The sequence below is a fragment of the Diachasma alloeum genome, unplaced genomic scaffold (genome assembly GCF_001412515.2).
Source record: "Diachasma alloeum isolate Michigan unplaced genomic scaffold, Dall2.0 Dall_scaffold_00185, whole genome shotgun sequence".
Classification (NCBI taxonomy): Eukaryota; Metazoa; Arthropoda; class Insecta; order Hymenoptera; family Braconidae; genus Diachasma; species Diachasma alloeum.
The window spans coordinates 1,929,248-1,952,873 of NW_021680351.1; the positions used below are offsets into that span (position 1 = coordinate 1,929,248).

The window sequence follows — 23,626 nt, forward strand, 5'->3', positions numbered from 1 at the left end:
GATGGGGTTCTAGGGGAATTGATTGGCGGACGCGCATGGAATGGGAGGGGCGGGGCAGGGGAGGGATTCTGGAGGGAAAATTAAAATAGGGTAAAGTTGAGATAAAATGTGATTTTGGAGACTTTTTTTTCAATAATTGAAATTAGTTGTTTCTGAAAATAGGATTGGATCTATTTTGAACTGGAAATGTGGATTAATCGAAGGAGAGCATTGAAGAGGGAGATGGGAGATTTTTTTTTTTTGGGCCGAAATTGTTGAAATGAGAGGTTTTAGAGGGGTTGATTTTTGATAGGGGGTCTTGTGGAGGGTTTAGATTGTTGGGGGGTTCTAGGGGAATTTCTTGGAGCGAGTGCAAATTAAAATAGGATAAAGTTGAGACAAAATGGGATTTTGGAGAATGTTTTTTTTTCCAATAATTGAAATCAGTTGTTTCTAAAAATGAGATTGAATCTATTCTGAACCGAAAATATGGATTAATCGAAGAAGAAAATTAAAATGAACATAGTAGAATTTTTTGCATTTTTTTGTGGAAATTTTTTGAATTGAGAGGCTTCAGGGGTTTTGATTTTCTGAGGGGCTAATTCATCAGTAAAAGTAGCTACGATATATGAAGAAAAAAACAATTTTCCACTTATTGTTAATTTATCCAATTGTTAATTTATTTATTCATTTTGTCCGTCTGTTTAGTAAACCCTTAATTTTTGAAAAAAAAATGTCAACAGACATAAGGGGGGTTTTCAACAGGCGACCGGATGTTGGTGGCGAAGTCTGGGGAGAAGTTGAAGCATTCGGGAGAAAAAGTGGGAGGAGGAAGTGGAGGAGGCGATCTGCTGCTTGTGGAGTTCGTGGACGATCTTTTCGCTGCCGCATGGTGTGACTGGAGGTAAGGAAAAATTTTGTTACAGTGTTTTTTGGGAATTTCGAAGGATTTTGGGGCGGGCTGAGAGGGCTTTTGGGGAGGATCAGAGAGGATTTTTGTTCAGCGATTCGTTGACAAGGATTTCATGGATTTTTTTTCGAAATTTCGAAGGGTTTTTTCAAGGACTTGTAAGGACGGTCGGACGCCACGTTTCTACTACGTTTGTGGATTTTTACGTCATTTTTTGTCGCGGTTAGAAGACAGATTTTAAGGGAATCTGTTAATTTTTTATTTGGCGATTTTTTTAATTTGAAAATTGCGGTTTTTTTGGCTCATTAGGGGTTCGTTATTTATCTCGTGGCTTGAGAGGCTTGAGAGGGGAGGTTTTGAGGTTATTTTGTCAGTGGTGTCACCACGCGACATGATGAATTGACACTGAAATTGTCTTTTTTCTTCTTAACAATTCATCAGTTGTAAATAAACAATGCGACATTGTTGGGGATTTAAAAAATGATTTTAATGAATTTCTGGGATTTTGAGGAAAAATGTCGTTTTTGGAGTTCCAGCAAAAATTGCTCTTTCATTTTTCTGAAATCAGCATAAAGACGAGATTTACTTGAATTTCCAATTTAATATGAATATTCAGTGCCAAATTACATTGAATTTGCAGTGAAATCTGAAATTTCATGATTTTCCCCCCTAAATCGCATTCAGTGTCACTGTCCCGAAAATTCAAAAATATATTTACCGGAATTTTCTAGTTTTCTATTCACTTTCAGGCAAAAATGCAACTGAAATTTACAGTTTTTTTTTATTTTTCCACGAAACTCTGAATTTTCAATGACGAAATTCCTTGAAATTCCAGTGGTAATGAAATTCTACAAAAATTTTTAACAGTGTAACGCGCAATATATCTGGTTCCAAAAGAGTGAAACTGTGAATTCCCCAAACTAAAAGTTAACTTACGTCATTCACCGCTGTCATTAGCCAAATGACGCCAGAATAGCTCTGACTAGGGGAGGGTAGGGTAAAATGGACACTAGACTTTTTAAAAATTATTCATAACTCAGAAACAAATGTAACAGTAGAGCTCAGTTTAGGCTCATCTCAAAGGGAAAGAATTGTTCTTTATATTGAAAAGAAAATGATTAAATTTGATCAACATGTCAACCCGTCACTAATATTTAAGAAAAAGTCAAAAGTGTCCATTTTACCCCAACCTCCCCTAATCGAGCTGAAAAAGCTAGAAGAGCCACGAAGAAATACCGTACTAAAGAAATTCCTTCGACGTGACGAGCCCCTTGTCCTCATGTCTCCCGGCGAGATATTCGAGATCGAGATTCGAGTCCAATTCGAAATATAACGAATGAGGTAAGTTGACTTTGGTCATCACCCACCCTACACTGAGAGAAAAACGACAAAGTTCTCAAACAAGTCTTATTTGTGCCAAGAAAATAGTTTTAAAAAAATTATCAATAAAGGATTTTTGTGCCAAACATGCAGAGAGTGAGCCGGAATGAAAAATTTTTGTCGCAAAATCTTTATTTTGTATGAAACAAGGGATAGTAGTTTTTCGTTTCGGCTGTCTAATAATCACAGACAGCAAATGAACCCTTAAATGAAACAATAATAATGATACGACAGCAATCTTGTAACTTAGGGATAAAATATTCGTTGATAAATTGCCTCTTGAGCCAGATATTTCGTTGCTATCGAAAGCAGAGCAATTATTCATGTTTGAGACTTTCAAATTCGACCCAAACAAATTATTTTTTGTCAATTTTCAACTAGCGATTTTGTTGGCCCAACCAATACTCGTTTGACGTGTTTTTCTCTCAGTGCAGAAGAGCCAAAGCCCCTTACAGCATTCTCTATATTTCCCCCTGGTCTCTTGTCGTTCCAGACCCCGCGAGAGCCCGCAAAATGCCACAGAACGAGTACATCGAGCGTCACCGTAAGCTCTACGGTCGCAGACTCGACTATGAAGAGCGTAAGCGCAAACGAGAGGCGCGTGAGCCCCACAAGAGGGCCCAGATGGCCCGCAGCCTGCGGGGCATCAAAGCCAAGATCTTCAACAAAGAGAGGCGAAACGAGAAGATCCAGATGAAGAAGAAGATCAAGGCCCACGAGGAGAAGAAGGTCAAGGAGAAGAACGAGGCGGCCCCTGAGGGCGCTCTCCCCGTCTATCTCCTGGATCGCGACGTCACACAGCGCTCCAAGGTCCTCTCGAACATGATCAAGCAGAAGAGGAAGGAGAAGGCCGGGAAGTGGGACGTGCCCATACCCAAGGTCAAGGCGCAATCGGAGTCTGAGGTCTTCAAGGTCGTCAAGACTGGGAAGTCGAGGCGGAAGTCGTGGAAGAGAATGGTCACGAAGGTGACGTACGTCGGGGAGAACTTCACCAGGAAGCCACCCAAGTTCGAGAGGTTCATCAGGCCCATGGCGTTGAGGTTCAAGAAGGCACATGTCACACATCCCGAGCTGAAGGCCACATTCTGCCTACCGATTATTGGAGTGAAGAAGAATCCGAGCTCGGCGATGTATACGTCACTGGGGGTCATTACTAAGGGCACTGTCATCGAGGTCAACATCTCGGAGTTGGGTCTGGTGACGCAGTCGGGGAAGGTCGTCTGGGGGAAGTTTGCGCAGGTTACGAATAATCCGGAGAATGATGGCTGTATCAATGCGGTTTTGCTGGTTTAGACATGAGGCTTGTGGAGTTTGAGTTTGTAATTAGTGGGGGGATGAGGGAATAAAGAGATGATTTTTTAAGGTGACGTTTTGGATTTTTTTTGTATCTTTGGCTGCCAGTTTTGATAAGTTTGGGAATTGGGGGGAAGTGGCGATAGAGCTTTTCTCTGGAGGAGGAAATTTTCAACAGATAACGGCTTTGGACATTTTTTGGCAAATCTACTCGTCATCAGGATTATTCGACAGTTATTGAGATTTCCTTTTTTTGGGTGACAAGCTGTGGAAACTTATTGGTTGTGTGCTGAGTAAAAAATATTAATATTTACTGAAATGTAAAAATTTTTTTTTTAAATTACTGAATTTTGAAGGGGTTTTCCTCATTGTCAATTGTCGAAAAATATTTCAAAAGGTGGAAATCTGACTTCTTCAAAATGTTTTGTTAAATCTTGAAATTAAAAAAAATCATTTGCAAATTTCAAACAAACTTGTTGGTTATTTGAAATTTGTTCATAACTCTTGACATTTTCTTCGAAAATTGGAGTCAATTTTGAAGGATTTTGACAATAAATTTTGGTTTTTCTTTTCGATTCCAGTTCCAACATGCAGATCTTCGTAAAAACCCTAACTGGGAAGACCATCACCCTCGAGGTGGAGGCTTCTGACACAATCGAGAATGTCAAAGCCAAAATTCAGGACAAGGAGGGCATTCCCCCAGACCAGCAGAGGCTGATTTTCGCTGGTAAACAGCTCGAGGATGGACGCACCCTGTCTGATTACAACATTCAGAAGGAATCGACACTTCACTTGGTACTCAGATTACGTGGTGGTGCCAAGAAACGCAAGAAGAAGAATTACTCAACACCAAAGAAGATCAAGCACAAGAAGAAGAAGGTCAAGCTTGCTGTCCTCAAATTCTACAAGGTATGGCATCCCCTCCCCCCCATGATAACAATTGAAAAAAAACTCCCAATAACAAAAAAAAATCATCAATGAAGTGATGATAAAGCAGGAAAAATTTATTTCATTTTTTTCACATCAGTTTTTTGAGAATATCAGCGAATCTGAAGGGGATAGCGAAATTTTCGTCATGACCTTTTTTGTAGAGAACTTCAAAAGCTACAAAAAATATCCTGACAAGAATTTCGCTATCCCCGTTAGTTCCCGAGATATGCACCAAAAACTGATCCCGAAATAAGTTTTTCCTGTTTCAAAGTTTGAGTTAAAGAATTTTTCAAGTAAACAACAACAAAATTATTTTTAAAAGTTCTTCAAGTGAAAAATGACGATCATCAATTTTATATGAAGAATTGGTGGCTAATTGAAATGAATAAAACTAACTGAAGAGGAAAAATATGAGAATATTTAGAAAACTTCAGAAATCAATTTTTCACAAAACGAAGAATTTGATGATGAAATAATTTGTTTTGTTTAAGGTCGATGAGAATGGAAAAATCCATCGTTTGAGACGAGAGTGCCCATCTGAGCAGTGCGGTGCAGGTGTCTTCATGGCAGCCATGGAAGATCGTCACTACTGCGGCAAATGTGGCTACACACTCGTCTTCAACAAGCCCGAAGACAAGTAAATGTATGATTTGTTATGAAGGCTCATTGTACGGTGAACAGTACACATTAAAATATTACTTCCAACTGATTTTTACTTTTGTTTTCTACTTGAATACCAGATGCCATTTTTTTGAGGATAATTTTAATGGGAAAGGATGAATTTGGTCTAAAGAAGTGGAAAATTTACAGAGAAAAAAACAAGTCAATTTTTTTTTCTTCTCAGTTTATGGAATTACTTCTTCTTATTAGTTTATGGAAGTTTATGGAATTGTCGTGATGATGGGCGACTTTAGAGGGAAATTCAACCGATTTTTCTGTTGGATACTCTTTTACACAAAAAATTTCAATTAAAGAATTTGAGAAACAGTTTCATTAAAAATTTTAAACAGGTAACTTTTTATATTCTATGAAATTCAGAATTATCTCTGCAATGAATGGGGTTAGAGCAAAATGTGATAGAACACTTCTTCTTGGAAATTTTATACTCCACAAAAAATCTCTTATGATATTTTGCTCTAAACCCTCTTCTTTTTGAGAGAAATGCACCGCAAGCAGAAAAGTCCAAGCGCACTCTCTGCGTTCACCACTTAACTAAATTAATCAAATTTTTTAATTAATTTGATTAGGTAATTAATAAAATAAATGACACGAAAATCACTTCTTCGATCGAGGGGTCGCAACGTGGATTTTATTGAGGTAAATTATTATTGAAAACAATTATAAAATTGATAAATATTCTCATGTTTCATGGAAAATTATGTCGAGATCATTGACACCGAATGTTCGCATGTCTCGTCCACCAGGTATGGGTATTCCCGGTGTTCGTTGTTCGTCGAGTGAGGGTCGAGTGTCGTAGAGACTTGGTGCTTGGAAGATTATTCCAATAGTGCCACCGGTACAGGCCAGTGTGAACAGGTAGAGGAAAAATTTGTCTAAAACCATTGCAGCGAATTTCCAATCCTCTATTACCTGAAAAAATTATTCTTTTCAAGACTCAATATTCTGTAAACAAACGATTCAATTTGGACGAGTCTGTTTATTTTTGAGATTCTGAAAAAAATTTTGAAAAGAAAAAAATTTCGAATTTCACTCAGTTTTGAGGATTAAACGAGCCGAAAGATCATTTGGAGATGAAGGTCAAGTGATTTTGAGGGTCAAATGACCCTTGAGGATCTTTGGAGGTGAAGGTTAAATGATTTAGGGGGTCTAAAGACCCTTAAGGAGTTTTTGGAGTTAAAGTCAAGTGATTTTGAGGGTCAAATGACCCTTGAGGATCTTTGGAGGTAAAGTTCAACGGATTTTAAGGGCCAAAAGACCCTTAAGGAGCTTTAGAGTTGAGGGTCAAGGGACCCTTAAGGATTTTTGGAGTTATAGATCAAATGATTTTGAGGCCCTAGAGACCCTCAATGAGGGTTAAACTACCCTTAGCGACCTTTGGAGGTGAAGGTCAAGTGATTTTGAGGGTTAAACGACCCTGAAGGACCTTTGGCGGGGAGGGCCAAAGGGCCTTGAGGATTAATCGAGCCTCAAGGGCCTTTGGAATTGAGGGTCAAGTGATTTTGAAGGTCAAATGACCCTTAAGGAACTTTCTTAAGGGCCAACAGACCCTTAGAAACGTTTGGAGTTGAAGGTCAAGTGATTTTAAGGGTCAAATGACCCTTAAGGAACTTTGGCAATTGCGGTTCAATACATTTTGAGAGTCAAACGACCTTTGAAGACCCTTGGACTTGGGGGTCAAATGATCCTCAAGTTCAAATGATCCTCAAGGACTTTTATAATTCGTTATCAAAAAATCCTGGAAATGAAAATAGGTGGCGACTTTCACTCGACTGATCTGGAGTCATGGGGCTTTGAAAGGCTGTTGGTGGCACTCACCTCGTTATCCTTGTCAGCATCTTTGATGTGCTGCGCGATGAAACATACGCCTTTCAGGGCGGAAATAACGTCCGGGGATGCGTGCCTCAGGAGAATGTTGTCGTGCTCGTGATCCGATGAGACACGGTCGTGGTGGTGGTGGCCATTGTCGTCCTCCATGTTCTTGTATGCCAGGGTCACTCTGTCAAACTCGTCCGGATTCTCCTTCAAGTCTGATGTGTACTCGCTTACACTGTCTCCGTAACTGAAAAAATTATATTTTTTTCTTCAATGTGAAATTAAAAAAATTCCTTGAAAAAAAATGTCATTTGATTGGATCATTTATTTTTCAATAGAAATAATTAGTTTTTGGGAAATGATCTGAATTTTCACGAACGATTTCTGAATTTCAATTTTTTTTGTGAAATCATGAATTCTCGGAAAATTCCTTCAAATTTAAGAAACTTAAAAAAATGGACATTCTGAAAGAATGAAAAAAAAATCTTTAAAAAAATTGCTTCTTGATTTGGATTTTTTAATAGAAATAAATAGTTTTTTGGAAATTATTTGAATTTTCTCGAAAAATTTCTGAATTTCAAATTTTTTTGTGAAAACGTGATTTCTCAAAAAATGGACATTCTTTCTAATTACAAAAATTTTGGTTTAAAATTTTCAAAAAACTCGACGAAATTTCAAAAACGATAAAAATTGGCAAATCGGAAAAAAATCAAGTATCAAATTCTGTGCGAGTCACCTGTAATCAGCAATTTCATTGGAATACCCAGTCTCCAAGAACATGTCACTGTACTCAGGCGTTGAATAAGGAGTCCTGCGTATCATCAGTAAATGTGGCATCCAACTGAGAAACACGACACGAACCCAGTGGGACATGAAATGCGTCGAGGGTGATCGAAAATGCACATTCAACACGACAACTGTTATCCAGATCGATAGAGTCACTAGGATCATGGTGAAGAGTAGGTATTTTCCGAGTAGTGGTATGGCTAGTGATGTCGGTGGGATAATTTCGGCAAGTAGGAGGAAGAACACTGTGAGAGACAGTAGAATTGATGAACACAATGAAACCTGAAAGAAATTACATCGATAATCAATTGGTAAAGCGTGTTTCAAGTTGACTATTAATTGAGGGTCAAACAACCCTTAAAGGCATTTGGAGTTGAGGGTCAAAAGACCCTTAAAAGCGTTTTCAGTTGAGGATCAAGTGATGTTGAAGGTGAAACAATCCTTACGAACGTTGGAAGTTGAGGATCGAATGGACTTGTGGGTCAAACGATCCTTCAAAAGTTTGGAGTTGAGGGTCAAATGAGTCTTAAAACGTTTAGACTTAATGGTCAAATGATTTTGTTGAAGGCCAAACAACCCTTAAGGACCCTCGGAATTGAGGATCAATGATTCTGACGTTTTAAAGACCCCTGAGGACGTATAGTTGAGGGTCAAAAGATCCTTAAAAGCGTTTGTAGTTGAGGGTCAAGTGAATTTGTTTGAAGTTGAGGAAAGTTTGAAGTTCAGGATCAAATGGGCTCGTGGGTCAAACGATCCTTGAAACAGTTTGGAGTTGAGGGTCAAATGAGCTTAATGACCAAACAAACCTTAAGGGCGTTTTTAATTAAGGGTCTAGTGATTTTGAGGGTCAATTAACCTTCAAGGAGCATTTGAAGTTAAGGGCCAAAAAACCATTAAGGACCCTCGGAGTTGAGGATCAAATGATCCTGAAGTTTGAAAAACCCGTGAGGGGAAAACGACCCTTAAAAAAATTTGGAGTTGAGGGTCAAACGAATCTTAAGAAAGTTTGTACTTGAGGGTCAACTACTTTTGGGAATGAAACAGCAAGAACTTGAAATTAAAGGTCAAATGGTCCTAAGGGTCAAATGACCCTTAAAGGCATTGGGTGTTGAGGGTCAAATGGTATCACGAGTCACTTAACCCTCATAACCATTTGACCCTCACTTAAAAATTTAAAAAACCCCTAAATCGCACCAAATATTCGTTTCTTCTCCCATTTCCCTTTAGCCCAGTCCCTATCAATGGAACAAACCTTTTCACCGGAATCACTCGGCAGATAAAACACCAGAACCGTCAGAAAAGTGATCCCCACACAGGGAATAATCAAATTAACCGTATAAAACAGTGTTTTCCTCCGCATAGTAATATTAAACGTGACATCGGTATAGGGTTCAGTGCAGCAAGGGTAATACTCCTCATTTCTCGCTGCCGGCACCTCCAGGATGTCCCACTCCACGGACATGTAAAAATCACTGAGATCAATTCCCTTCTCCACCAGATTGTTCCCACTCGCCTGCAACATATGCCTCAAATCGACTTGGGCTCCATTGTAAGTCCAGGATCCGAACTTCATGAGGCAGGACTGCTCGTCGAAGGGGAAGTACTCGACGTTTATCTCGCATGATGACTTGTAGATCGCCGGGGGCTTCCAGTAGACCTCACCCTCCCACGTCACTGTCGCCTTTGTCATAAGGGTTACTTCGTAATTACCATCGGCGCTGGAATTTAATTGGAAAATTGTTAAATCTTGAAAAAAATGTCAAAGTGGACGAGTGGAGAGCGAAAATTAGGGTCAAACGCTCTCAGGGGTCCAACTGGGAAACTTTTTCATTGATTTAGTTGAGGGTCAAATGACTCTTAATGGCGTTTAGGTTGAAGGCCAAATGGTTTCGAGGGTCAAATGACCCTTAATGGTGTTTTGGTTGAAGGTCAAATGGTTTCGAGGGTCAAGAAATCAAAAAGATTCAGTTGACCCTTAATTATACTCGTCTTCAAGGGTCGTTTGACCCTCAAAATAGTTTCACCCTCAACTCCAGACGTCCTTAAAGGTCATTTGACCCTCAAAACCGTTTGACCCGCAACTAGTTTTGAGGTCAAACGATCCTTAAGGACGTGTGCAGTTGAGGGTCAATTGGTCTTGAGGGTCAAACAACCTTTAAGAAAGTTTAATGTTAAGGGTCAAGTGGCCTAAGGGATCACAGGGATCGGAAAGGGTCATTTGATAATCGTAAGGGTTGGTTGACCCTCAACGACTTGATTTTTTTCATTTCATAAATCTTTTTTAAATATATTTTAAAAAATGGAAAAATGAATAAATGAACGAAATAAACAACAGTACTTACTTATTATATAAAACAATATCTGGCAGCCAGATATTTTCTGAAGGAACATACAGCATTTTCACACCACCGTATTCGTCCGGATTCCATTGTAGTTTGTAATCGAACCATTTCTGTCACAAAAACAAATAAAATTAATTTCTCCACAACGATGACTCTGATAAATAAAATAAAAATGAAGAGCTCGGTAGAAAAATTTTACCTGCTCCACCCAAACGTTTGTTGTCATAACTTGATTCTTTAAATTCTGCAAAATAATTTACATAATTTTAGAGGATCGCTTCGTGATATTTACATTCTTTCTTTATCTACATTCATATTCTTAATGTCAAGAAAATTATAGATTTTTATTTGATACGGAGACTATTATGAATTTACCATTTCTATGAGTTGAGATAACTTTAACCCTAGCCAAACGATCAACGGCTGCGTATTATTAGCGACTGGTCGAATTAAACGATTGTAATTTGATAGTAGATCATCGTAAAGTCTCTTAGTGTCTGGATTAGCTTCGAACATTTTTGGTCCTGGTCCTATTCCTGAAAGAACATTTCGAACGTGCTATCATCAGTAATTTCAAGATTAATTATCTCAATGACGAGTGATTTTACGAGAAAATGTGACTAAACATTTTTTATGGAGAATTTTCTCAGCTTCAAAAAAGATCTTGTGACATTTTTCCGTAGAATGTATGGTTTTTGGGATAATTCTCAAATTAACTTTTTCATCACACTGTCCGTAAAGCGTCGTTTTGCGGACTCTTCGTGTCCGTCAGACGCCATTTAGGGACATTGTGAAAAAAAATTATGTTCGTCACTCGGCTGAAACCAAGTTTTCTGACTAGTGTGATGGCATTCTTCAGCTTCGCCTCGGTTTGCAATCTTCACACTCACCAGAAAATTTTTTTTCGGCCTTGTCACGAAAATAGCCATTTTTATCGTGGTACTATTCCTGCAATAAACATTTCGAATTTGCTGTCATCGGTAACTTTAAGATTAATTATCTCAATGACGAGTGATTTTACGAGAAAATGTGACAAAATATTTTTTATAGAGAATTTTCTCAGCTTCAAAAAAGATCTTGTGACACTTTTCCGTAGAATGCATGGTTTTGGGGATAATTCTCAGATTAACTTTTTCATCACTGTCCGTAAAGCGTCGTTTTGCGGACACTTCGTGTCCGTCAGACATCATTTAGGGATATTGTGAAGAAAAATTATGTTTGTCACGAAAATAGGCTTTTGTCGGCCTTGTGACGAAAATAGCCATTTAAACATTTCGAATTTGCTGTCATCAGTAATTTTACGTTAATATCTCAATGGCAAGTGATTTTACGAGAAAATGTGACAAAACATTTTTTATGGAGAATTTTCTCAGCTTCAAAAAAGATTTTGTGACATTTTTCCGTAGAATGCATCGTTTTTGAGATAATCCCAATATAAACAAACGTCTTTTGTTCAATTTTTTGTTTCACCCCTTTCATTCTTTGAAAAAAATGTTTTGATGTTGGACTCACCCTGTGAGGCAGTTTGCCACAATATCGTAAGTAGTATAAAATTTATGAGTTCACACTGCATCGTAATATCAATATATTTATAAAAACAAAAAAATACGTGTTATAAAAAGTTTTTGCGTTTTAGAATTTATTATTTGAGCCTTTGTGGTTTATTTAACAATTCTCACACTGCAAATTTATGGTATGAGCTTTTGCGGTGGTCACTACATACTGCAGAGTATGTACTGCGCGAAAGAGCTTCCACAGCATCCGTATATTTACGAATGGGTAAATCGATAAGCGGCGCACGCAAAGGTGTCTCGCCCTTCTTTGAACAGAGACGGGGAAAATTCATTGAAAAATTTTTATACCAATATTCAGTGAAAATCAAATGGTAATTGTTATTCCAAATTCATTATTTTGGCTGAACCAATTGTTTATATTAATTTTTTAATTTTTGCAAAACTACATTACAATAATTTTTCCATTTTCATTCAACTATTCGTCGATTTCCATTAATATGAAATGAAAAGAATTATTTTTCACAATAAAAATAGATTTAAAAAGTGCACTAATTACGCGTGAATCTTAAAAATGATAAAAATAAGGATTAAAAAATCGATTCATCATTTTTTTTTTCAAAACGATGGATCAATAATAGTAATAATAATAATAATAATAATAATAAAGAAAAAATTATGAATTTTTCTATGGAATTCCAAATAATAAAATATAATTATTTCAAAACATTTTATTAAACAATTTCAAATATAATTTTTTTCATCGAAATATTTAAAATGTTTCATCTGCAATATTGTTTGAATTCAAAACAGAACGAATTGGAAATAAATTTTTTTCTATGAAAAAAAAATGAATAAAAAAAAATGAAAAAAAAAATATAAAAAAATATTGAGAAATATTCTTATTCGTCATTAAAACATCTCAAAAACTAGAATTTTATTTATTAACCACATGGGTTACTCGTGAAATTTCGTAAAATTGTATTTTTGAATTTTTAATAATTATTTTTAGAGCTAAATGAATTGACAGTTCTATTTCCGAAACGATCGAATATAAATAATCCCAAATAATAAAATATAATTATTTCAAAACATTTTATTAAACAATTTCAAATATAATTTTTTTCATCGAAATATTTAAAATGTTTCATCTGCAATATTGTTTGAATTCAAAACAGAACGAATTGGAAATAAATTTTTTTCTATGAAAAAAAAATGAATAAAAAAAAATGAAAAAAAAAATATAAAAAAATATTGAGAAATATTCTTATTCGTCATTAAAACATCTCAAAAACTAGAATTTTATTTATTAACCACATGGGTACTCGTGAAATTTCGTAAAATTGTATTTTTGAATTTTTAATAATTATTTTTAGAGCTAAATGAATTGACAGTTCTATTTCCAAAACGATCGAATATAAATAATCCCAAACAAACCGGTAATATTCTAGGATTGAAAGTCCCCCACCGATACATATTTCAAGGCCAAACCGGTTTCTACCTGATGATGTCTAGTGTCCGCCGTCTGTAGTTGTTCTATCAGTTCCGAACCTCTGGAGTCAACAAACGAGACGTCAAAATATGTTCCACATAAATTCGAGGCTCATTATCCAGCGCAAAAATCGGTTGATATCGCAATTTAGTTCCCTCCCGGAGATACTAGTGTCCGAATTGAACGGAATAAAAGCAGCTGGCACCTGGAAAAATGAGAGGGTCATAACGTCTCCTCAGAGAACCGAAATTTCGTTGACGAGCGGACAGGAAGTGCTCAATTTTTGCGCCAATAATTATCTGGGACTGGCGGTAATTGAACGATAATTCGATAAATAAATACTTCTAGTTATTCCTAGTTGGACCCAGAAAATTCATTTCGAGGAATTCCTGTAGGTAATGTCTCAATAGAAAAAAGGTGCATGAAAAAACTCAACAGATATTTTTTTAAATAGCAAAAATTTTCTATTGGACATTTTTTATTTAAAAAATTGCACAGAAAAGCTGATATTTTATAATAATGGCTTGAAAATCAGACGTTTTTTAAACCTACGAGAACAGGGCGCGCGCTTCGCGCTCAAAAATATCAAATTTTCTGTTTTTTCGTTTGATTTTCTTGATGAGAAGAAAATAAAAATAGGATGAAAAAAAATTTGAAAATTTGAGTCGAGCAAATTCTATAGAAAATATATGAAAAGAATAAGTCATATAGAAAAATCGAACTCTGTTGACTTTTTCTATTAAATGTTTTCGACTGAACATGTGAATAGAATCAGCCGAAAACTAACAGAAAGTTTGATAGAAATTCAATAGAATTTTGTAACGAATTCGATAGGTTTTTCTATTAATTTTTTTTGTGCGTGTTAGAATAACAGAGAAATCGTAGCAGCAGCGAAATCCGCCCTGGATAAGTACGGCGCGGGTCTAAGCTCCGTGAGATTCATCTGCGGAACTCAGGACATTCATCGGGATTTGGAGAGAAAAATAGCGGAGTTTCATGAACGCGAGGATGCAATTGTTTACGCCTCTTGTTTCGATGCTAATGCCGGATTGTTTGAAATTCTCACGACCCCGGAGGACGCTGTTATCAGTGATGAGTTGAATCACGCCTCGATCATCGATGGAATTCGCTTATGCAAAGCGAAAAAATTCAGGTAAAATAAAAAAAAGATTTAGCCGATAATTACAATTAGAATATCTCAAAATCTTGAGATTGATTTTAAGAATTTTACATTTTCATCTTCAAGAGTTCTAATTAAATTTCTAAGTACGATCTGATTCGTTCAAATAATTTAATTCATTGATGGCATATCAACAAATGATTATTTTTATTTTTTTTCCTGATTTCAGATTTTTTAAACAATTTCTCGTCTATTTTTATTTGAAATTTCATTTCAAGGTTCTTTTTATTCTTCTTCTTTTCGTTATGTTTTGGCTTTTTTCTCATTGTGAGGGACGATTTTATCACAGATATAAACACAGAGATATGAAAGATCTAGAGTCAAAGCTCGAGGAGAGTAAATCCTGCAGAATGCGGGTGATAGCGACTGACGGAATTTTTTCCATGGACGGAAATATAGCGCCTCTTCCAGAAATCATTAAATTAGCTAAGAAATACGATGCTATTACCTTCGTAGATGACTGTCATGCAACTGGATTCTTCGGGAGAACTGGAAGGTAACGGCCTAAAACGAAATAATTGTTAATTTCGAAATAGTAGGGGAGAGTGGGGCAATGTAAAAACCGAAAAACGACTATTTGACGCGATTCAAGCAAAAAAAAATTTTTTATCAACTTCTTTTCATTAACTTGTTTATAAATTTTTTATTATCATTAGGAGTACTAATGCGAATAATAAATTTCTATTCGTTACGCGGAGCGTGCGTAAAATTTCACTTTACCCACAAGTGATGAAAAAGAACTTTGATCGAAGCCCGATTATCTCGATAACGAGTGATTTTAGAAAAAAACATTATCCGACTTTTTTGTACCTCATGAAATTTCCAACAAAAACTGTTTTTTCACATTTTTCAATACAATCACTCGATACCGAGATTATTTCGTGATTATGTGGATTGCCCCCGAAATCGAAGCGATGAAACAGCCCTTATAATTTTCGTAATTATCTTGATGAGGAGTAGTTGGAGAAGAAAATGTCATAAGATCTTTTCTATGGGAAATTAAATTTCCCACATAAAATTTCTTCTGACATTTTTCGATAGAACCCCTTGTTGCCAGGATAATTCAACAATTATCAACAAACAACAAAACTTCTTCAAATCTCGTAATGTTCAAATTGAGTAATTCCTCCGAAAAAATGGCAAAAGCCTCTTCGTGAAGAATGTGATTGACTAAAAAAATGTTTCTCTAAACGCGTACAAAAATAAATAGTTTCCTACCGAATTCGCTCGGCTTTTCTAAAAAATCTGCATCAATCATTACTTTAGTAATATTATGAGAAGATGCATCTTACAATTAATTATTGTAAACGACAATAATTAATTCAGTTTATACTCACTTTATATGTAATTCAGTTTTTCTGAGTAAACTTAATTAGTTTTTCCTTATCTTCCTTGAAATTTGAAAATTTAAATTGATGGTTAATTAAAATTAATATTATTATTTTTAATTATTATAATCAAAACATTGTTGAGTAAAATCAACAATGGGCTTATTCAAAAATTAACTGGAATTAAAAATTACGATTCTGCCGAAGTCTGAAAAAAATCAATTTCTCCACAAAAATAAATCCTAAAAAAATCCAGAGGGACTGAGGAGTACTTTGACCACCTCGGGCAAGTGGACATAATAAACTCTACCCTGGGGAAGGCCCTGGGGGGAGCAGCTGGTGGATACACAACGAGCTCCAAGGCTCTGGTGGACTTGCTGCGCCAGAGAAGTCGTCCCTATTTGTTCTCCAACTCGCTCCCACCCCCAGTCGTTGCCTCGGGGATGAAGGCCCTTGAGCTAATCATGAATAATTCAGAACTCCTGGACCAGTTGAAGGAGAACACCCAACGGTTCAGGTCAGCCATGACCGCAGCAGGATTCGTCATCAGTGGAGAGAATCATCCAATCAGTCCTGTGATGATTGGGGATGCAAAATTGGCGTCTGATTTTGCTGACAAGATGCTGGGTATTTTATTATTTCACTCCTCACATATTTTTTTTCAATAAATTGTTGATGTCTCAACTGATTTTCAATTTAATAATAATTAGTTCGTGCGTTTATTGTGGTTTTTTTCTGATTTAGAAAGAGGAATTTATGTGATTGGCTTCAGTTATCCAGTTGTGCCCAAAGGAAAAGCTAGGATTCGTGTGCAATTGAGTGCAGTCCACACGAGAGAGGATATTGACAGAGCTGTCAATGCATTCACTGAAATTGGAAAAGAACTGAACGTCATTTAATCGCAGGATTCAAATACAAAACTCTTCCCTTCATTTTTCAAACGAATTATTTCAACAGTTCACAAATCACAATTATTTCACAGATTCACGAATCTTCTCTGGGTGACATTTCGATTGTAAATATAAAGAAATAAATTGCAAAAATGAAAAATAATGAAATTTTTACAATGATAAAATATAAATTCTATTGCTGTAGTTAGTCCTATGGAATTTAAAATTTATGAATCATTGTTGCTATTTTTTTCTTCAATTTCTGATATTTTCACGAGCAGACGATCTTTTCCTACGGTACTTCCCACTGAACACAAGATTTCTTCAACAGTTCCTGCGGATGGTGCTCTAATTAAATGCTGTAACGATATTAAAGAATACGTAGATTATTCTTGGATCTTTATTTTTCTGAGAAAAGGATTCGATTGATCAATTAATTTCATGGGTTTACCTCCATTTTCATGGCAACAATCACAACCAGAGGGTCTCCTTTGCTCACAACATCAGCTTTCGACACTAAAATTTTGTCTACAACACCTGGCATTGGTGAAACAGCAACACCAGCTAAATCGTCACTTATACTCGATAATTTTTTAATATAATCTGGCTGTGGTATGATGAATTTCCATGCTCGATCCTGTTATTTCAGTGGAATATTGAAGTAAAATCTTGTCAATTGATCGATAAAAAATATGAATTCAGTAATGAAACGATGAAATGAGCCAATCTACGTCAGTATTTGTTGAATATCTCGCAATCTGGGAGAATGAAGGCTGTATAATCTCCAGAAAAAATTAGAAAGGAAATAAAATTGATGTTCTTGATTTGAATAATTTCCTCCAGTGAGTTAATTATTAATAATTAATAAAAAATTTCCAATTTTAATCAGCTTTCAAGTCATTAAACGACTGTAAAATTGTATTTGAATATTCGAATTAATAATAATTAATAATATTTTAATATTCTATTAAAATTATTATTAATTATTATTATTGAAATTATTTTAAACGAGAGAAATTTCATTCGAATAAATTTCTATTCTTCATAATCATCAAAATTATCGAATAGTAAAATAGACCAGTAAAACTATTTCATTTCAAATTTCGAAACCGACTGACCAAATCCCAATAACCGAATATTTTCAAAAACTTGAACGAAAAATGTCGAATAAATAAAACCAAAAAGGAAATAATTACATTCGTGAAGACATGAAGTTCATCGTTAAATCTGCAGATACAGGATTTTGTTTTCACCCCCTCGACAACACTCCTGAGCACAAGATCATCGTCGCCCTGTGTCAAATGGCCCTCGACCCTTCTCCACGGTCCAATGTCATTGATCCTCATGAGGTAGACATCAGGCTGCTCATACTTAACATCAACTACGAAATCATCCCCCATAAAGTTCAGTTTGAACCTCTTCTTCAGGGAGTGGTTCAACCTCATCCCCAGTTCTGTCTTGAAGGGGCTGAAGGGGTCCTTGGTGTCGAGGGCAGCCTTGAGGGCAGACAAATCTTCGGAGAGGATTAATCCGAGAACTCCCTGGGCGAGAACAGCACTTGGCGGCTGGAGTCTGGGGAATAATGAGTCTAGATTCTCATCGATGAAGCCTGTGTGAACGTCACCAGCTTGAAACTTGGGGTGACGACACAGGTCTTTTACGAATTCTACGTTTGTTTCTACTCCAGCTATCTAAAAATATAAATAATTATTTGATAATGATTAATAATTAATGATGAATTATTAATTATTAATAATTAATGATGAATTATTAATTATTAATAATTAACGATGAATTATTAATTATTAATTATTAATTATCAATGATTAATTATCAATTATATTTGTGTTTTAAAAAAATAATTAATTTGGAGTTAATTTTGTGTGAATTTTTAAAAAAATATTTTCTTATTTTTTTGAAATTTAGATAATCACTCATTTAAGGAAGATTTATTTATTTCAATTAATGTCTTTCCTTTAAAACTGACTATCATTGAATCACTTACATTGTACTCTGACAATTTCGTCCGTAATATGTCCAGTGCTTCAGCTCTATTGCTCCCCCAAACAACTAATTTAGCAATCATCGGATCATAATGAACAGAAACTTCGTCGCCTTCCCTCACTCCAGTCTCCACTCTAATATTTTCGGATGTCTTTGGAGGACTCAGGTGTACAAGGGGACCTGCTCGTGGCAGAAATCCACCCCTGGGATCCTTAAAAAGAAATTCACCTCAATTTTTCATGTATCGAGGAAAATTGTATTTTTTATTCATTTTAATGCAGAAAACGTAAAAGATTTTCTACATTTTAGATATTAAAAAAATCGAATTAAGAATGATGATGATGATGATGATGATTGTGATTATTATTATTATTATTATTATTATTATTGATTCGAGTAAATTAATAAAAAAAAATATTATTATAATTTGGAAAGTCCAATTATTAACAATTGGACTTCTCTTCTTCAAGAATTTTTGAAATTCGAATAAAAAATTATTCTATTCTCCTTGAGAACTTCTTCACGATTGAATGCATGAATTTGGAAATACCTCAGCATAAATTCTAGCTTCGAAAGCATGCCCATTGATGCTGAGCTGATCCTGAGTGAGTGGAAGTTTCTCTCCAGCAGCGATATTGAGCTGCCACTCAACCAAATCGAGTCCAGTGATCGCTTCTGTCACAGGATGCTCGACCTGCAGGCGAGTATTCATCTCCATGAAGTAGAAACTTTGATCGTTTCTGTCGTAGATGAATTCCACAGTGCCTGCACCAACGTAGCCCACTGCCTTGGCTGCTCTCACTGCTGCTTCCCCTATTTCTCTTCTGACTTTGTCAGACAGTCCTGGCTGGAACATGAGGCGAATCTCCTAACTCATCTCATCTCTGCAATGTTCTTTATCAATTGGATTTTTATCGGTTATTCAATTAATTTCAGAAGAAATTTAACAAGTTGATTTTTTTCATCCTTTCAAATCCGTAAAAATCGTAGTAATGAGAAGTCTTAGGAGAAAATGTCATAGAACATTTGTTGTTGAAAATTTTGTCAGCTACAAAAACAGTTTTATGACATTTTCTCGTAGAACCACTCGTTTTCAAGATAATTACGTACTTAACAAAAGTTCAAATTTTGAAATTCGAACCAAACCGATTTTCCCTTATCATTTATCATTAGAATATCTCGATAACGAGTGGTTCTAAGAGAAAACATCAAATTACAAGTTTCGTTCAAAATTTAATTCTCTCTAAAAAACTCTTATGTCATTTTCTCGTGAAACTGCTCGTTTCTGAGATAAATGCATCATTAACGAAAATGTCAGGTTTAAAATTTTGAAAGAATCCTTTTGTTCTCTTCTCATTGAGCAATAAAACCTGTTGATAACGACTAATTTTGAAAGAAAATGATCAAGTAACACATCTTTTATTCACAGCTCACTCCTCTCCAAAAACTTTCCCCCCAGAATTCCCGTTTTAAAGAAATAATACCACAATTTCCAAAAAAGTAAAATTTCAAGGAATTGGAAAAATTAGAAAAAAATATATAAAATCAAGTCAGAGGCGAATGGATACCGCAGGGGCTTCCTCGATGACCTTCTGGTGTCTCCTCTGCACTGAGCAGTCTCTCTCGAATAAATAGACAGCATTGCCATGCTGATCAGCGAATATCTGCACCTCCACGTGCCTCGGGTTCTGCACGTACTTCTCCAACAGAACATCAGAGTCCCCAAATGCCTTCTGAGCTTCTGTTCGCGCTGACTCCAATGCCTCCACGAAACTCCTCTCATCCTTGGCTATTCTCATTCCCTTGCCTCCACCACCACGTACTGCCTTTATCATGAGAGGAAAACCGATCTTCTTGGCCTCTGCGAGGAGAGTTTCGTTTGACTGATCACCAGAATGATATCCTAATAACAAAAAGGATTCTCTTTAATCTGTGAAGGGTGACCTATCACTTGATAATGAATTAATCAATTTCTTAATTCGTTAATTAATTGGTTAATCAATTATCTCGATGAATCAAAGCAGAAGTGAAGGATATTGTCATTAAAAAATGTGTGAACACACGACAAAAAACTGTAGAAACGGCTAGGATTTCTATTGAGACAATTTGTAGAGAAATTTCGTGAAATGAATTTTCCAATTTTTTTCCACTCGATTTTTCCTCTCTTTTCATGAAAAAATGAAAACATATCAATAGACTAAGTTGTACATTTCTATTGAAAATAATGCGCGTATAAGCTGTCGAATTTTTCAATAGAATCGGCCAAAAAATAATAGGAAGTACAATAGAAATTCAATAAGCTGAATGCAATGAAAAATTATATTGAAGAATCGAAGGAACGAAGTATTGTAATACTCTAGAATTGTTATGTGCACATATCAAAACACACGACGTACTCTGTAAGGTAGAGATTTACCAGCTGTGCTAACTTTCTCAATAAACGATAATAATAATAATAATAATAATAATAATAATAATAATAATAGAATTTTCCAGCCAATTCGCTTCAACAATATATTTTTTTATAGCAAAAAAAACAGTGGGGGGCGAAGCCCCCCGAGGTAGAGAAAGAGGGGGCAAAGCCCCCTCGGGATAGGCGCAAAGACGGGACCGCCCCCGGAGTCGGTAGCTCCGTCCCCGTTTCATCTACTCCGCCCCCCCGCCAGTAGATGAAGAGGGGGCGGGGCCCCCTTAGCATAGCATAGCTGGATTCCAGAGCTGGCCCCGGGTAGACAAAGAGGGGGTGAAATCCCCCGGAAAGACAAAGAGGGGGTGAAACCCCCCGAATAGACAAAAGGGGGTGAAGCCCCCCGGGGATAGATCAAGGGGGGCCAAGCCTCCCATGTATTCCAATAGGGGGCGAAATCCCCCGGGCAGTCAAAGAGGGGGCGAAGGGACCCGGGGGTAGGTGAAGGGGGGCCAAGCCCCCCCGGTATTCCAATAGGGGGCGAAACCCTAGTATTTCAAATACTAATAATACTATAAATACTAGTAATTCAGGAATGAATGATTGTTTGCTATCGTGGTAAATACCAGTGATAATTGGGACCTCAGCGCATAGACAAAGAGGGGGTGAAACCCCCCGGGTAGACAAAGAGAGGGCGAAGTCCCCCAGGGATAAATGAAGGGGGGCCAAGCCCCCCAGGTATTCCAATAGGGGGCGAAACCCCCCGGGTACACAAAGAAAGGACGAAGCCCCCCGGGAATAGGTAAAGGGGGGGGGCCAAGCCCCCCACGTATTCCAATAGGGGGCGAAACGTTTTTATTTCAAATACTAATAATACTACAAAGACTAGTAATTCAGGAATGAATTATTGTTTGCTCTCGTGGTAAATATCAGTGATAATTGGGACCTCAGCGCATAGACACAGAGGGGGTGAAACCCCCCGGGTAGACAAAGAGAGGGCGAAGCCCCCCAGGGATAAGTGAAGGGGAGGCCAAGCCCCCCAGGTATTCCAATAGGGGGCGAAACCCCCCGGGTAGACAAAGAGGGGGCGAAGCCCCCCGGGAATAGGTAAAGGGGGCGCCAAGCCCCCCCCACGTATTTCCATAGGGGGCGAAACCCTAGTATTTCAAATACTAATAATACTAGTAATTCAGGAATGACTTATTGTTTGCTATCGTGGTAAATATCAGTGATAATTGGGACCTCAGCGCATAAACACAGAGGGGGTGAAACCCCCCGGGTAGACAAAGAGAGGGCGAAGCCTCCCAGGGATAAGTGAAGGGGAGGCCAAGCCCCCCAGGTATTCCAATAGGGGGCGAACCCCCCCGGGTAGACAAAGAGGGGGCGAAGCCCCCCGGGAATAGGTAAAGGGGGGGCCAAGCCCCCCCCCACGTATTTCCATAGGGGGCGAAACTCTAGTATTTCAAATACTAATAATACTACAAATACTAGTAATTCAGGAATGAATTATTGTTTGCTCTCGTGGTAAATACCAGTGATAATTGGGACCCCAGCGCGACTCATAATATCCTTAGATGTGCTCTTAATCCCCATATCCCTAATGGCAGTGGCTGGAGGTCCAATGAAGATGATATTTTCTTTCCTACACAAATCCGCGAATTCCATATTCTCGGATAGGAATCCATATCCGGGATGGATCGCCTGGCACTTTGCCTTCTTGGCGACATTTATTATTTTATCCTGCCTCAGGTAACTCTGGGCTGAGGCTGGTGGACCGATGTGGTAAGCTTCATCGGCGGCGTCTACGTGCATGGATTTCGCGTCAGCATCGCTGTATACAGCTACTGTTTTCACTCCGAGCTTCTTCGCGGTTTTCTGAATTCGACAAGCTATTTCTCCCCTATTGGCTATCAGCACCTATTTGTTGTAAATGGCGCAAATATTATGCACGCAAATTAATTGAAAAGGAAAACATTGTACACATTTTTTATTTATAAATGAATAATTGAAATTGTAAAATGTTTTATAAATAAATAAGAAATTGGAAAATGTTCAGAAACTTGGGGTCAAATGGGGCTCAAATGAAAGTTCTGATGTTCGATTGCAAAAATAGAAAAGCATTTTACTGGAGGAAAAATTGTCAAAGTACTTGGATAAGTTGAAAATTTGGTAGCTTTTCTCCAATTTTTTTGCAAAAAACATTTCTAGAAGATAATGATCATGAAAAATTTCCTCAATTTTCGTAAACAACAATGAATTATGTTAAAAAATTAAATTATATTTTATAAAGCCCCCAAAAATTACGATAATAATGAACAACGAAAAAATAACAATGGAATATAACTCAGCAATAATTTACCTTGTTTATTCTCTGACTGAGTGAGACGTGAGAAGAAAATCCACACTCACCCAGACCGCTGAAGTGATATCTACAAAAGAGCGTGAATAAAACACTTCATGAATGATAAAGTCGCCGAAACCTCTTACCTCTTAGCCAGACTTTTTCCGAGATGATGGAACATGATGAGAAGCGGATCAAGACCAATTTCATCACATAAAAAATCTCAAAACCATCACTTCATCGCAATGAATTTAAAATTTACGTCCAATCTGATAGGCAGATTAATTCCACATGTACTGTACTCTTTTACATTCGATGTAAATGACGAAATAGCCATCGTGATAGGTCGATGTGGGCACT

At 36.9% G+C, this 23,626-nt stretch overlaps 5 protein-coding genes across 5 annotated transcripts; 3 read left to right on the forward strand and 2 right to left on the reverse strand.

The window, feature by feature from the left end:
• The first annotated feature begins 783 nt into the window (after positions 1 to 783).
• On the forward strand, positions 784 to 5,201 carry LOC107048106 (ubiquitin-40S ribosomal protein S27a). Its single transcript, XM_015271087.2, has 3 exons — positions 784 to 883; positions 4,144 to 4,471; positions 4,984 to 5,201. Exons 2-3 carry the CDS (start codon positions 4,151 to 4,153, stop codon positions 5,131 to 5,133), a joined length of 471 nt encoding a protein of 156 aa, XP_015126573.1. The 5' UTR covers positions 784 to 883; positions 4,144 to 4,150; the 3' UTR covers positions 5,134 to 5,201.
• On the forward strand, positions 2,037 to 3,636 carry LOC107048105 (ribosome biogenesis protein NSA2 homolog). The gene is made up of 2 exons (XM_015271086.2): positions 2,037 to 2,230; positions 2,763 to 3,636. Exon 2 carries the CDS (start codon positions 2,783 to 2,785, stop codon positions 3,560 to 3,562), a length of 780 nt encoding a protein of 259 aa, XP_015126572.1. The 5' UTR covers positions 2,037 to 2,230; positions 2,763 to 2,782; the 3' UTR covers positions 3,563 to 3,636.
• A 588-nt stretch (positions 5,202 to 5,789) lies between the features above and the next one.
• LOC107048102 (acetylcholine receptor subunit beta-like 2) lies at positions 5,790 to 11,837 on the reverse strand. The gene is made up of 8 exons (XM_015271083.1): positions 11,626 to 11,837; positions 10,489 to 10,649; positions 10,313 to 10,357; positions 10,114 to 10,223; positions 9,024 to 9,489; positions 7,722 to 8,053; positions 6,989 to 7,232; positions 5,790 to 6,082 (listed from the first exon to the last, which is right to left on the reverse strand). The coding sequence occupies exons 1-8, from the start codon at positions 11,684 to 11,686 to the stop codon at positions 5,852 to 5,854; spliced, it is 1,650 nt and encodes a 549-aa protein (XP_015126569.1). The 5' UTR covers positions 11,687 to 11,837; the 3' UTR covers positions 5,790 to 5,851.
• An 89-nt stretch (positions 11,838 to 11,926) lies between these two features.
• Positions 11,927 to 16,653, forward strand: LOC107048103 (2-amino-3-ketobutyrate coenzyme A ligase, mitochondrial). The gene is made up of 6 exons (XM_015271084.2): positions 11,927 to 11,998; positions 13,076 to 13,427; positions 13,983 to 14,269; positions 14,586 to 14,792; positions 15,881 to 16,251; positions 16,369 to 16,653. The coding sequence occupies exons 2-6, from the start codon at positions 13,206 to 13,208 to the stop codon at positions 16,521 to 16,523; spliced, it is 1,242 nt and encodes a 413-aa protein (XP_015126570.1). The 5' UTR covers positions 11,927 to 11,998; positions 13,076 to 13,205; the 3' UTR covers positions 16,524 to 16,653.
• LOC107048101 (methylcrotonoyl-CoA carboxylase subunit alpha, mitochondrial) lies at positions 16,320 to 23,562 on the reverse strand. Its single transcript, XM_015271082.2, has 9 exons — positions 23,413 to 23,562; positions 23,285 to 23,354; positions 22,458 to 22,842; positions 20,087 to 20,421; positions 19,069 to 19,365; positions 18,520 to 18,729; positions 17,711 to 18,205; positions 16,966 to 17,151; positions 16,320 to 16,873 (listed from the first exon to the last, which is right to left on the reverse strand). Exons 1-9 carry the CDS (start codon positions 23,445 to 23,447, stop codon positions 16,742 to 16,744), a joined length of 2,145 nt encoding a protein of 714 aa, XP_015126568.1. The 5' UTR covers positions 23,448 to 23,562; the 3' UTR covers positions 16,320 to 16,741.
• Between the last annotated feature and the right edge of the window lie 64 nt (positions 23,563 to 23,626).

What these genes read in the sequence shown, in the direction of transcription:
- LOC107048103 (XM_015271084.2), top strand. Translation starts at nt 13,206, where the DNA reads ATGTTCCACATAAATTCGAGGCTCATTATCCAGCGCAAAAATCGGTTG. An exon ending in ATAATTATCTGGGACTGGCG is followed by an intron (nt 13,428 to 13,982) that starts GTAATTGAACGA and finishes TGTGCGTGTTAG; the next exon opens with AATAACAGAGAAATCGTAGC. An exon ending in TTCTTCGGGAGAACTGGAAG is followed by an intron (nt 14,793 to 15,880) that starts GTAACGGCCTAA and finishes AAAAAAATCCAG; the next exon opens with AGGGACTGAGGAGTACTTTG.
- LOC107048105 (XM_015271086.2), top strand. Translation starts at nt 2,783, where the DNA reads ATGCCACAGAACGAGTACATCGAGCGTCACCGTAAGCTCTACGGTCGC.
- LOC107048106 (XM_015271087.2), top strand. Translation starts at nt 4,151, where the DNA reads ATGCAGATCTTCGTAAAAACCCTAACTGGGAAGACCATCACCCTCGAG. An exon ending in CTGTCCTCAAATTCTACAAG is followed by an intron (nt 4,472 to 4,983) that starts GTATGGCATCCC and finishes GTTTTGTTTAAG; the next exon opens with GTCGATGAGAATGGAAAAAT.
- LOC107048102 (XM_015271083.1), bottom strand. Translation starts at nt 11,686, where the DNA reads ATGCAGTGTGAACTCATAAATTTTATACTACTTACGATATTGTGGCAA. An exon ending in TATCTCAACTCATAGAAATG is followed by an intron (nt 10,358 to 10,488) that starts GTAAATTCATAA and finishes ATTATTTTGCAG; the next exon opens with AATTTAAAGAATCAAGTTAT. An exon ending in ATGCTGACAAGGATAACGAG is followed by an intron (nt 6,083 to 6,988) that starts GTGAGTGCCACC and finishes TAATTTTTTCAG; the next exon opens with GTAATAGAGGATTGGAAATT.
- LOC107048101 (XM_015271082.2), bottom strand. Translation starts at nt 23,447, where the DNA reads ATGTTCCATCATCTCGGAAAAAGTCTGGCTAAGAG. An exon ending in GGAAAAAGTCTGGCTAAGAG is followed by an intron (nt 23,355 to 23,412) that starts GTAAGAGGTTTC and finishes GCTCTTTTGTAG; the next exon opens with ATATCACTTCAGCGGTCTGG. An exon ending in TCATCGAGGAAGCCCCTGCG is followed by an intron (nt 19,366 to 20,086) that starts GTATCCATTCGC and finishes CTCATGTTCCAG; the next exon opens with CCAGGACTGTCTGACAAAGT.